Source organism: Trachinotus anak, unplaced genomic scaffold, assembly GCF_046630095.1.
Source record: "Trachinotus anak isolate AG129_WGS33_773 ecotype Australia unplaced genomic scaffold, CSIRO_AGI_Tana_v1 ptg000028l, whole genome shotgun sequence".
Lineage (NCBI taxonomy): Eukaryota > Metazoa > Chordata > Actinopteri > Carangiformes > Carangidae > Trachinotus > Trachinotus anak.
The window spans coordinates 11,053,086-11,066,642 of record NW_027273879.1 but is presented as its reverse complement, the minus strand read 5'-3'; the positions used below and the strand labels follow the sequence as shown (position 1 = coordinate 11,066,642).

General features: G+C 41.1%; 2 protein-coding genes across 2 annotated transcripts; both read right to left on the bottom strand.

Moving 5' to 3' along the window:
* Positions 1-110: 110 nt before the first annotated feature.
* nfkbil1 (nuclear factor of kappa light polypeptide gene enhancer in B-cells inhibitor-like 1) lies at positions 111-2,843 on the bottom strand. The gene is made up of 4 exons (XM_071465232.1): positions 2,431-2,843; positions 2,236-2,348; positions 1,048-1,159; positions 111-955 (listed from the first exon to the last, which is right to left on the bottom strand). Exons 1-4 carry the CDS (start codon positions 2,702-2,704, stop codon positions 366-368), a joined length of 1,089 nt encoding a protein of 362 aa, XP_071321333.1. The 5' UTR covers positions 2,705-2,843; the 3' UTR covers positions 111-365.
* Positions 2,844-8,678: 5,835 nt separating this feature from the next.
* On the bottom strand, positions 8,679-11,626 carry LOC139611018 (apelin receptor B-like). Its single transcript, XM_071465236.1, has one exon. The coding sequence runs from the start codon at positions 11,542-11,544 to the stop codon at positions 10,468-10,470; it is 1,077 nt and encodes a 358-aa protein (XP_071321337.1). The 5' UTR covers positions 11,545-11,626; the 3' UTR covers positions 8,679-10,467.
* Positions 11,627-13,557: the final 1,931 nt, after the last annotated feature.

Genomic DNA, 13,557 nt, shown 5'->3' with positions numbered 1-13,557 from the left:
CAAATGTAACTCGCAGGTTGCGAGATCTGGATCGTGTTGATTTATTTTTTATCTGGTCATGCACATAAACATTTTTATGCTTAGTGTTCAATTCCGAATCAAAACCACTCTGTGGGTGCCACCCATGCTGTTTTATTTCTGCACATGCACAATTTCTTCACTCACATCACATGATGTATAAATTAATGACAAGTGTAGAAGACAAAGTGCTGTGGAAAAATGCATGAAACTCAAGGTACATTTGTGCATAAATGGCACTAAATTTAAATATAGTAAAGTTTGTATAGAGTACAGTTTGTATAGAAATATTTAGACACATATTTCCTGAAAAGCATGTAAAACTTATTTTAAATTATATTCTAATTTTAAGTCCTAAGACTCTGAGCCAGTCTGTTGAGCTCCTGTGACAGAGCTGTGACTGTTTCCAGGATCCTCTGCTTGTCCTTCTCCTCTAACTGGGCTTCACATCTCTGAGCAAATTTGTCAGGATGCCACAGCGCTTGCTGCTTCCGGAGCATTTTACGAAACAGCGGCACATCCTTCCGGTCCACGCCGTGCAGCATCACATCCAGCATCTCCTGCACTGTACCTCTTGGAGCTGGCCAGGGGATGTCATCGTAGCCCAGCTTTGTGCTGCCAGTTGAAGGGCCACCATGGAACGTAGCTGCACACCTCTCATCGTACCTGCGCTTCTTCCCCTGCCGAGTCTCTTCCTCTTTACGCGCTGCTCGAGCCAAATACTCTTCATGTTCCCGCTGCAGCTTTTCATGCAGCTCCTTGCGGCTTTGCTCTTCCTGCTCTCTCTCTTCTTTACTCTTCTTTCTTTTCCATCCAGAAGATGCTGCTGCCAGTCTTTGAGCTTCAGCGTGCTTTTTAGTGAAATATTCTTTCCTAATACGATCAGCCCAGTCCCCAAAATCCTCATCGTCATCATCAACAGGAAGGAAATCATCAGCTGTGAAACAAATACAGCGGCACTGTTATCAAACAGAGAAAGTCAAAATCAAATAATAAAATTCAGCGTCAAAGAATGAGTCTAGAATTTACCATCATAGACTCCAAATGATTCACAGAATTCATCTTCGCATTCACCAAATAGCTTCTCCAGCCACTCCTTCTCAGGGTCTGCTTGACGTGGGCGACTCGTGTTTTCTGCAGTCTGACAAGAACATAAGGAAATTATGCATTTTTGTATTGTGTCATGGTAAACTCAATATCTTTTTTTTTGGATTGTTATTTGGGCAAAAAAGAAGATATTTGAAGATAATCTTGGACTCCTTTGGAAACCATGATGGATATGTTGCATAATTTTCTTACATTTTATTGACCAAATTATTTATCAATTAGTCAACAGCAACAATAAAAACAATAGGCAGATTAATCTACAATTAAAATAATCATTAGTTGCAGTCCTATCTTACAGTATTTATCTACTGGTACATAGTTAAAGTAAAGTAGATGAAAAAACGGCATCTTTGCATGTACCAGTATGTGTGCGTTATCTTCAGATCTGGTCTCAAATTCTATTTCATTTAAGTTACAGGTTTAATCAGTTATACCACCATGAATTACACAAAAGGGGGACCCCTCAGATTCCGTGAGGGGTTAACTATGGGAAATAAACTGATATTGATGGTATATTGGCCTATGTCCATTTTTTTCCACAAGCACATATTATAAACATTTTAATAATGATCACCTAAATATTATAGAACTGAGATGCTGAGATGTCCTGAACAGGACACTTACCAGTTGAAAAATAAACTTCTCAGCAGAGGACAAAAATTGTGTGATGAATAACCTTAAACATACAGTATCATTTTCATTTCTGTTATGCATTGTCTTGTTATTTCATGGTCTTAATACACACAGATACCAGGATTTGTGATAATCTTATTATCAGCAGATAATATCATCTGCTGTTTATTAGCTAAACTAATCAATTATTTGTTTTGTTCATGAAACGTTGGAATATTGATGAAAACCAGCCATTACAATTCACCAAACCCCAGGCTGGTGTCTTCAAATTTCTTCTTTTATATAATTAACAATCAAAAACTCAAATATATTCAGGTTACTATCACATATGACAAAGAAAAGCAACAAATACAGACACTAGTCAGACAAAAAAAAAAAACTATACCAGGAGTTGTGATGGGAATTCTCATTATTTTCATGTGGACGTATTGATTGTTGGTAGCAGCTCTACAGTCTATTGTAACTGCTTTAAGCTACCTCTGTATGCTTCATCCACTTCAACAGGTCTTCAGGTGTGACTCCAGCACTGTTACAAGCTGTCATCGCCTCTGGACAGCGCTTCTTGAGGGGCACAACCAAGTCATCATAAGCTAAAATAACATTAAAAACAAAAGTTAAAAACAAATACCAGTTAATAATTCAACACCGGCTTTTCCCCACAGCCCATCTCACCCGTCTTCCCATGTTTGAGAGCCCTGTTGGCTGCTGTGTGTAGAGCTGTGTCTCCTTTATGGTCCCTCTGGAGAACATCGGCTCCATGTTTCAGCAGCAGCCGCAGGACAGCGTCCTCTCCCAGGCAGCAGGCCAGGTGCAGCGGGCTCCTCTGCCTCTTGCCCTGGGAGAAGTTCACATCCAGGTCTCGGTGTTTTTTCAGGTATGACTTTAGCTTCAGCAAACTGCCCTCCTCCACGTACCTCCACACCCGCTTCTGTTTGTTAGACACCATGCCGAGTGCAAACCGAGCAGACGGTTTATTATTATAGTTATTTTTAAGGGTTAGTTATGTTATCTTTGAGAGGCCTTCGAGCTTCGCATTAGCAAAGATGCTCTAGCGTAAGCTAATTCGGTCCGTCGACTTATTAAGTCCGAAGCTAGCAGCGGCTTGGGCACCAGAGGTTCCGGGGCAGGATGTTTCCGGTGCTGTCACTAGGTGTCAGTATTCAACCACTCCACCTGTCGGGAAGATATAATGTCAAGAGGTCATCTGTGTGCCTCCAACTGTTCCAATTAAACCTTTAAAAAATAAAATAAATTTAAAAAAAGTATTCTGGTAACTCAAAATTATATAATCTCATACTTTTATTTAAAGTTCTAACTCTTAACTTTTCTTTATGAACTACTTTATGATTTGTTATGACTGGATTTTTCAACAAGAAGTTTGAATGAAATTAGATGTAATTTTAACTCTAAAAGAGTAACTAAAAACAATAATGGACATTTTACACGTATATCACTTTGAACAAAAACAAGATTTATTTTTCAGAATCCAAGAGCATTAAGAAAATCAATATTATATGTCTGTGAGAAAGAGACTTTTGATTGCTAGGACTCCAGAAAAGAAGCAGCACTAAAGATGAAATCTTTAATACATTTGAAACTTGGACCAAAAAAAGTGCAAACATTTCTCACACTGCAGGGTTCCTGCTTTCACATATTAATTGAACCAAAAACCCAATGACGTATCAAGCGTCACTGCTCTTCATGTAATATCAGTATGTAACCAAAATCAATATTTGGTCATAGACAGTGACTTAAAATACATTTAATTAAATAAAAATCTTCAAGATTGCCACTTTAACCCCTTGCAGAGCAGATAAGAATGTGGAACCGTCAGAGAACCTTAAGGGAACGTTCTTTCAAGGTTCTCTTAAAATTATACAGACATAACCTACCAGAAACGTTCCTGGAACGTTCTCTAAAAGTAATTTTTGAGGAAACATTCCCTCAGGTTCTCTCAGAGCTCTACAAACATAATCTTCCAGCGTTTAGAACGTTCCTGGAATTCATTTAGTTTGAGGTAGAACAAAAAACGACCATGTTGTTTTATTGGTTTTTCTGTTATTGTGAATTAAACTGAACACCTGTTGCAGGATAGTTCCAGTGCTGTCACTAGGTGTCAGTATTGACCTGTTTATAAATCGGACATTAAATTGATAAAGTAAACCTGTGTGGCCACACAGGACGCTCTGAAGTGTGACTGGAATTCTTTTCTCCTCTTTATGATAGGAAAACAACCCACCCGTCTTCATCTTATGTACTCTGGTTTACAGAAAGTTGGAAGAGTTTGGCACTACAGCGATGTTTTTCATGCTTGAAGGACTCAGTTGTTGGCTAATTGCTCAGTATTCATAATCTCTTTCTGCTCTCTGTGGGTTTCTGTGCCTCAGACTCCTTTCAACACACCACCTGCCAGGAAGATGTCATGTAAAGTGGTCATTTGTGTACTTCCACTTTTTTTTTTTTTTTTATGTAGTCTAGTGACTGAAAGTTATATGATCTCATACATTTAATCTCTAGTTCATAACATTTCTTCAGGAACTTTTTGTTTGAGTGTCACAGTGCAGGGTGATGTATACCCAGGTTTTGACATTGCAAGGCTGTTTTCATTCATTCATTTGCTGAAGAGGAAAAGTTTCTCAGAGCTCACCTTAAAACTGAGTTTAAGATGTAGATGTGAGAATATGATTTTGTGACAGCACAACAATTTTGGGGATGAGCATGGTTCAATCCGCAACTTAAACATGTCTAATGTGGAAAATGAAACTTCAGTGTCCATCCACTGAGAATGGACTTCTCAGTGCAGTAGGAGACACCTGGTGTCCAGCAGCTAAACACTTGAAATCAAAAAGATATTTGTATAGATTCTGGATTCGGCATTGAAAAGCTGAAATACAGGTAGATGTTTCCTGTTTTCTTCAGAAAAAAACATATCAGATACAAATTATTATCAAACCACATTTATGTGACTTAAAACATGTTTGGAGGGGAGCTTTAAGAAATTAAGGTTACAATTTTCCTGTGGTCCATACAGTTTTATTAGCATCACCATCCTCAGAACAAACACATCAACATGATACATACATGATTAAATAAGGCTGGACAATGTCAAAGCATCAGCCCAGAATCAGAGTAAAGTCAATTCATCTCATATGCAGATTCTCAAAGACCTTAAGACTTAAAATTCCTAAAATTCCCATCTGGATTTGAACTGTTGCTCTCAGTTTGCCACATACAATCTATGTGTGGCAGCTTCTTGTTGTTACAGAGTCCTTCATGTGGCTGCAATTACTTTAATATATACAATTAAAATACTGCAATATACGATTTGGACCATATCACCTGCACCTCAGTTACTAACTAAACCAGTGAAAACTGCACCACACAGGTGATAATCTTACATCCAGTCATTTCTTGTTAGCACATGTGCTCTTTACCTGTGATGCCTGCATCGGTGCAGCTGAGCCTCTGAACTGGCTTGGTCCTCCTGCAGATGACAGTGCATCCATTTAGGCCTGAGAGAGGGGAGGATGCACAACAGAGAGAATAGAGAGTGGCATGAAGGGGAGCTTTGTGCACTGTGAAGAGGATGATCAACTCTGAGACTCACTTAAACCAAGATCCGGAGGCACTTCCGCTCTTTTTTGCTGTCGGAAACGACGTGTCTCCACTAACGATGGCCGTCTTCTGTGAACGCCTTTGAAATGTCTGCCATCTCAGGAGTGACAGAGAAAGAGTGAGAACAGAGGGTGAGGGAGAGAGAGAGAGAGAGAGAGAGAGAGAGAGGGAGAAAGAGAGAGATCTGATTTGTCACCTCAGGTGTTTCAGTCGCATGTCTGTCAGTTAATATACATTTTGACCTTTATTGTCTTATTTAAAGAAGGTTTTTTGTTACACACCCTCAAAGAAGATAATGTTTCACATCATCTCCCTCACTCAATGCAGAGGAGTGTGTGAAGTGAGTACCCTTGTCCTCCAAGACGTCAGGTAGAGAATGCATCTCTTGCAGATGGCCCTAAAAGCAGGGAGATGCTTCTGAAAGACAGGATATCCCCGATCAGGAACCTCTACCTTGCCCGACCCCCCTTTGCCTTTCCTGCATGGCCTGCTGACTCCTATCCTGTCCGTGAGGTCTGTAATCCTCCTGGGACGATGCAGGGAGGAGCACTGCAGGACCAGGCGGCAGGAAGCCAAGGGTCTTCCAAGACGCTCCAGGGGTCAGCATCTCATCCTACAGCGTTGCCGTCAGACCTGGCTCAAGGTCCGGTCTGCTGGCTGTGCTGGTCAGCCTCCATTGTTAGGACAGAGGAGAAATGTGTTCACACTTCCTCAGTCTATTTTCTGCTCAACTTGGTTTATTGGGTTCTGATTTATGACAGCTGGACTTGTACTTTTAACTAACGGTTGACCTGGCTGCAAGCCTGGTTTAAAGCAACACAAAGACATGGCCTATTTGTCACCCATTGATATGACAATGAGTGAGATAAGGTGGGCTCCCCTATAGAAACTCTGGTTTCTTACCTTTGCCTTTAGTTTCTATTGATTTACACATACATTACCTGGTGAACAAACATCTTCCAGTCTAGTGGAGAGTTAGGGTTGAACCTTTTCACAGTTTTTGTTGTTCTGTGTTTATTGAATATTTGATAATATTTAATCCAGAGTTTTAGGGGTCAGGGTTTTTAGGTTTGTTTAAAGGATCAGTTCAGGAATTTAAAAAAACAAAACAAACAAACAAACAATCAAAAAACATATTTAGTTACTAAATATGACATAGGTTAAATACTCTGGTTTTGTAGTATTTAACCTATGCTAATAGTTTAAACAATAGCTCAAATACTCATGTATGAGAGGCTTCTGTGAGTGTTATATTGTTATATACAGTTGTGCAAAAAATTTGGGCACCCTCGGGCAAATTCCACATTTTGTTGAACATTGTCGTGAAGAGAAGTTCATACAACCTCTGCAGCAACCAGACATTAAATGTACAGTTACTTTTTATTCTATGAAAAAATACAGCATATTTAAGCTCCACCCACAGATTCTCATTGACGATCACATCACCGGACTGTGAGGGCTGTTCCAGACGCTTCAGCTTGTCTTGAAGAAGTTCACAGTGGAATTTGAGCAATTTTGTGGTCTGCAGGACATTTGTATCCAGAATTTCATTCTTCCCTGTATCTATGCAATGTTTTCTGTCCCACTAGCTGCCACACAGCCCCAAAGCAGAACATTTCCACCCCTCCATCATTAACAGTAAGGAAGATGTTCTTTTGTTTTTATCAAATGCTGCTCATTTTCTTCTCCAAACACACCTCTGGTGATTGTGGCCAAAGAGCTCAATTTTAACTTCACCTGTCTACAGCTCTTGTTTCCAAAACCAAAAAAAAAAAAAAAAAATACAGAAGTTGCTTTGCAGACTTCAGATGTTGAATTTTGTGATGAGGTTTCCCTTGCAGGCATGTGGGGGTTTGCTTTTCCTTTCTCCCCAGCAGACAAGCATTTTTTTCTGAGAGTTTTCCAGATTTTGTCTTGACTTCCAGTTCTCTTTAACTGCAATTTCTTAATCACATTTTGAACCATGGAAATGTCAAACAGGAAGAGCTCTGAGATCTTTTTATATCCTCTCCTCATTTGTAAGCATCAGTTAGCTTTATTTTAGATCTTCAGCCAGCTGCTTTGAGGAACTCTTGGTTTCTGTGTTTGACAGGTTGAAGAGTCAGATAATTTATCACCAGACTGTGATCACCTCAGTTCTTTATGACAAGTCATGACCTGCCTTACAAATGTGTCAGCTGAGGCCCAACATCTTAATGAAGGTCTGAGTGTTTTTGTAAATAGAAGGATGCCCAAACTTTACCATCTCTTGGACAAATTCTAATCATCATATATTTATATATATTACTGTAATCTGCAAAGTATATGACAGACATCAAATAAATGTAGTGGAGGTGCAGGATTTCCCTCTGCAAGAGAATAAAGGTATAAGCGAGCATGAAATGAAAGTATTCAAGCAAAATACAAGAACCTGAGGAGATCTTCTTACTTCACCGCTGGAGAAATGACAGTATAAGTCAATAGCAACTTGTCTTTTGCAGAAACAATGCCTTGGTTATTTAGGATTATCTACAGACGAGTTTGAAGTGATTAAAAAAATCAACATACCAGTTGTTAACTGTGGTGTCTACGAGAAACTATTATTGATGTTATGAGTTTGTTATCTTGTGGAGCTTTTTTTTTCTCAGCTGTATTTTCAGATAGGAAAGGGTTAAATCATCATTTATGCTGTTTATGTTTTTTTATCCCTGGAGCTGCTCTAGTAGTTTGTCATTCCTTGGGAATGGAGAATGAAGACTGTTTATACTCCTGGGATTCCCTGCGGCAAACCTTCTCCCAGTGTAGACACAGTGAATTTTCACACTCTGTTATTACAGAGGAATGAAAACATTTGTGTAATCATTTCTGAACAGTCCTCTCAGACAAACATCGAGCCTAAAGAGAACCAAAGGGCATAAATCTCCTTTCCCTCGATACAACTTTGTTTCTAGCCCCAGCAAAGGTCATGCCATGAAAACTTCGTAACATGAGCACATTAGCTTCATAAAACTTGAAAACCCATGAAAATAATCTATCCAGATTATCTTTCACAGTGGGCTTTGACTTTGATGCTGACAGGTGGAGGATAATGTGACAAGTCATCTTGTAAAAAATAGCCGCTGCATGGAATTTTAAAATGTACTGTATGCTGTTTCACCAATAAAACATGTAGCATTGTGCCGACTCTTGAGTGCATGGATCGTTGGACTCTCTCCCAATTTTTATTGTTTTATTCCAGCGTGTTAGAGAATGCAGCTGAATCTTTTATATACACAAACTTTCTAGACTCAATTAAACATCTGTTTAACAAAGATTTTTTTTGTGTGTGTGTCCTGGCTTGGATGAGATTAAACAGAGCTGAGACAGTGATGACGGAGACAGAGTGAATATCACTGCAGCTGTTGCATCTTTTTCTCTTCATGTGATGAGGAAGTTTTCAGATTTCACCTGTCCAAGATAAAAGACAGGGATGAGGCTTTCCTTTTATGAGGAGTACAGCTTTGGTCACATTCACCCAAAATGGCCCTCTGTAGACTTCTGTAATTGTAACTGATTTAGTCTAAGCTCCTCTCCATCACAGGTATTACACAGTCGACTCCCACTACAAATCAGTAACCATGGATTAGTCCAATCCCTCTGTCTCCCTGCTGTTGCTTATTATATCCTGTAAAAAGCTCATTACAGTTGGAATTAGTTAATCGCTGAATTCTAATTTAAAGCTCAAGAAACTGTTTGCTTTCTATAAACAAGACATTTAACTTTAACACAGTTGAACATAATTGAGTAATTGGCTAAAATACAGGGACAGAAAGACTTTTAGCTGCATTTGGGAGCTAATGATACGGAAAAGTTTCGTGAAGTTGTGTAAATTAACACTTGGGAGACTTGAACATTTCTGGGACGAAGCCAAATGTCCTGTGCATGATCCAATTTAGAAACTTTTGTAGTCACTGATTGTTTGTGCGAGCGGATTGTAAGAGGAGAAGAAGCAGACATGCTGGGAGAAGGAAATAGAAGTCGAACATGCATTTCCTGCAAGACACATGCTTTGATTTCGGCCCTGCAAAAAACAATGGTTGTTTGACTGCCCCCCCCCCCCCCCCCCCCCCTCAGCAGTGCACCAACAGGAAGAAGCACATTCACTGGATAGGAGAAAATACATTCCAGCAAGACTTAACAAGCTATCACAAGAGACAGAGCGACACCAGAGAGAGAATATTTGTGTTTTTTCAGAGCACCGTTCTTTTCTTTTTTTATTAAAAATCATAGACATGAATTCAAAATAATGCGTTCCCACAAAATGCGCACATAATAGTAACAGACAAACTCATTCCTTCACACACTCACACACACATACACCAGCAGACTGTGAAAGCAGTCACCTTTTAATTGGGCCCTACAGCCTGAAAACATTTGTCAGCTGCCATCTGTCTGTCTGTCTGGGACCCCCCCCCCCCACTTCCCCACAACACACACATACACACACCCTATCCCTGTCTCTCCTTACAACACTCTTATCAGACTCCAACACCTCTCATCGGCTGGCACACCCTTCCTACACACACACACACATACACACAGACTCTTACACTGCTGGCTGTGGTGCAGATACTACAGATTGAGTGGAGAGCGGGGTAGCCTGGTAGATATCACACCTCAAGTGCTTACAAATGAAAACAAGGACAGCATGGGGCAAATGCATGAGTAATACACTTCACTGGGACTTGAAGACAAGGTTTCACAGTTCATAGATCAATACTTTGCATTAAGTCCACGGGAGAACCAAGAGAAACACACAAGTGTGTTGTCCTTTTAAAATACATTCCACTTCTTATGCTTGGTCCACTGTTTTAAGTAGTTCAGTTTTGCTTCCCCGCTACTGAAAGTGGGGCTGGAGTTGGAGCGTGGTCAGACCCAAAATCCACAAGCCTGAGCGTCATCTTCAGACAAATGCTTACAGTAGCCCACAGAGTCAGTGGGGAGCAAAGGTGACACCCTGACACTGACCGCGGACGATCTGTGAGGAAGCACCCAGCACTGTAAAGTTCTGATTTACCTGCATTGTTCTGCATTGTTCACCTCTTCCCCAGCATGCCTCTGGGCCCTCAGCTGATGTCACACCTTGGTGGCCAGAGACTGAGCCTCTGTCTTCTGAGAGGACAGGGAGCTGGCAGGGCTCGCATGCAATGACTTCTTCAGGTTGAGCAGGCACAGGCACTGGGATCTGAAGCGCAGGTCGAAGAATGCGTAAAGAAAGGGGTTGAGGCAGCTGTTGATGTAGGCCAGGCAGGTGGCGTACGGGTGAGCCAGCAGCAGGAAGCGCAGGAAGGCACAGGTGTCGGGAAACAGATCCAGGTATGAGAGGGCGTCGGCACTCTTCACGACGTGGAAGGGCATCCAGCAGGCAGCGAAAACCACTACCAGTGTGGTGATGATCTTCAAGAGCCTCCTCTTACGCTGGTCCTCTTTGCGCAGAGTGTTGAAGTGGCGGGTGACGGTGCAGCCGATGAAGCCGTAGCACACCATCATTGCCAAGAAAGGCATGAGAAAGCCCAGAACTGAAGAGGAGATGCTGAGACCAGCGATCCACAGAGTCTCTTGCTCTTTGCTTGTTACCACCAGGCTGAAGTCCATGGCGCAGGTTGTGCGGTTGCTGGTTGAATCATATTTGGTGGTGCGGAAGACCAGAGTCGGGGCAGCCAGGACACCAGACAGCAGCCAGATGGCTATCAGGGAACCTCGAATGTGGCCACGAGTGCGCAGCTGGGTGCTGGACAACGAGTGGACGATGGCCAGGTAGCGGTCGAAGCTCATGCAGGTGAGGCAGAAGACGCTGGCATACATGTTGAGCAGGACCACGTAGCTGCTGATCTTACACAGAGCCACTCCAAAGGGCCAGTGGTAGCCCATGCCTGTGTAAACGGCCCACAGAGGCAGAGTGACCACAAAGGTGAGGTCAGCCAGGGCCAGGTTGCCAATATATACGTCAGCAGCTCGCCGCTTACCTTGGGCTCTCCACACGGTGAAGATGACCACCCCATTTCCAGAGAGGCCGAGGATGAAGATGAGCATGTAGAGCACAGGGATGACAGAGTATGACGGCGTCCACTCAGAATAGTCACACATGGTGGAGTTCTCCGTCTCCTCGTAGTCATAGTACTCATCGAGACCTACAGTTGGCTCCATTTCCATTCTCTCTCTTCTCTTCCTGTCCTTTTTTGTAAGAATTGTTGCAGATAGATCCACAGTGGTTGACAGCACACTGAAGTCTGTTGCTGCATGTGAAATCTGCCGATCCTTATATACTCCCCAAGTCTTGTGCCCTCCTCCCCTCCCACTGCCCTCCTCCCCTCTGCTCTAAGGAACATGCCCTCTCACTGGCTACACGCCCACCCCTCCCTCTCCTTCATTCATATTATTTATACCTCACTGTCTACTGCATAGTGGTTTCACTTTAATATATATATTTAAATTCTAGTACTTTATTTCAGCATAAACCATGTTTCTCTCATGTTTCCTATATAAGAATTGATCTCTAGAGGCAAAATAAAACTCTGCACAAATCATAACTCTTTAAGGATTTTTTTCCCTAACTTACCACAAATGTAATTGTATAACACATTTCTTACTTTAGGGTATGAAACTTCGTTAGACATGTTTGGACAGTAGCCCATGAGTCAAGCCTGGGCATGACAAGTTTCATCAAGTAGTCAATTTTAAAGTCAATTGAGAGTCGTTGAGGGACTGGAGCACTCTGCTACAATCCAGTAGACAACACTATTTACATTTGTATGTGTGTTGTTTTCTTGTCTGTACATGTTCAAAGCCAGAGAACCACAAAATAGACAAAAGTTTGTGTTTGGCTTTAATGAACTGGAGGTTAGGCAGACAAAAGACCTTTAAATGAAAATATGCAATAATACCAAGCTTTAATATAACATGTCTTATAGGATCAGTTAAAGTGCAAAATTTTATTTATTTTGACTTAAAAATTTCAAATTTTTAAGTCCAACTGACAAGATTTGATATCAAAAATGAAGGTGAAAGATTTTTTTTTAAATCAAACACATTTCTTAATAACTAAATAATGTGTAATAGTATGTACCATAATCATCAGCATACATTTATGTATCACTTTTCAAAGCACTGTTTAAATATGCCCAGCAAACAAAATTGCTAAACGGCAGCAAATTTGATACACAAACAATGACAGATTAATTTAGGGGTGGGGTAGAATGTGATATAAATACACAATAAATGCTACAAAATAAAAATGTATATGTATTTATGTATCTGCTCTGGCTTTGCCTTTTTTATCAAAACCTTACAGTCATTCCTAAAACTCAGATATATCCTGTAAACACAACCAGAAACTGGGGGTACATAGTGTAATACTGTATATCCTCCTCATTTTGTATCAGTATTTGTGTTTGTGCACGCTTTTGTTTTTTTGTTTTTTGTCGGTTTACATAGAAAATCAATATTATAAACCGCTTTGCATGGTGTAAAAGAGTAAAGCATTTACCTGTTTAACCTCACAGGTGAAAGAGTCAATACAAACCCATGCAGTGCAGCCAAACATAGTTTTTATTCACAAACCTTTATTTCAAACTGTGGTGGAGATGTTTCTATAGATACCACATACAGCAGGCTGAACTTTGCAGAAATGACACATCTGTAATAAGAAGAATACGGAGTCCTGAGCTTGAATATATAATTGTAAACATCCTAGCTTCAGTAATGAGCTGTAACCAGCTGATACAAATGATGATGACAGTGTTGCATTAGATGACTTTTCCAACTTTAAAGCTACTTAATGGAAACAAAAGGGGGGAGGCTTTATGTTAACTGGTCAAAGAAGTCACACTGTTCCTCTGTCTTTGTCTTCTTTCTCGTCTCGTGGGTGCATTTGTTGGCCCAGGTGGGACGGCTCACTCTCCAAGCCTGTTCCGTCTCTCAGCAGAGTGGCAGCAGTGGCGCCGGCGCGCCAACATTTAGACACAACTTCTGTATCACTCAACAATCTTTTCCTCCTCCGACCCCTTCCTCCACCCCTCCATCCCTGCCTCCTCCATCCTCCTCCTCCTCTCCCCTCCTCACTCATCTCCGTCTTCCTCTGATTATGAAGACGAGGTTTGATTCCCGTCTCCTCTGCTTTTATCAACGTCATTAACTCAGAGAACTGTTTGTTGTTGCCAATTATTG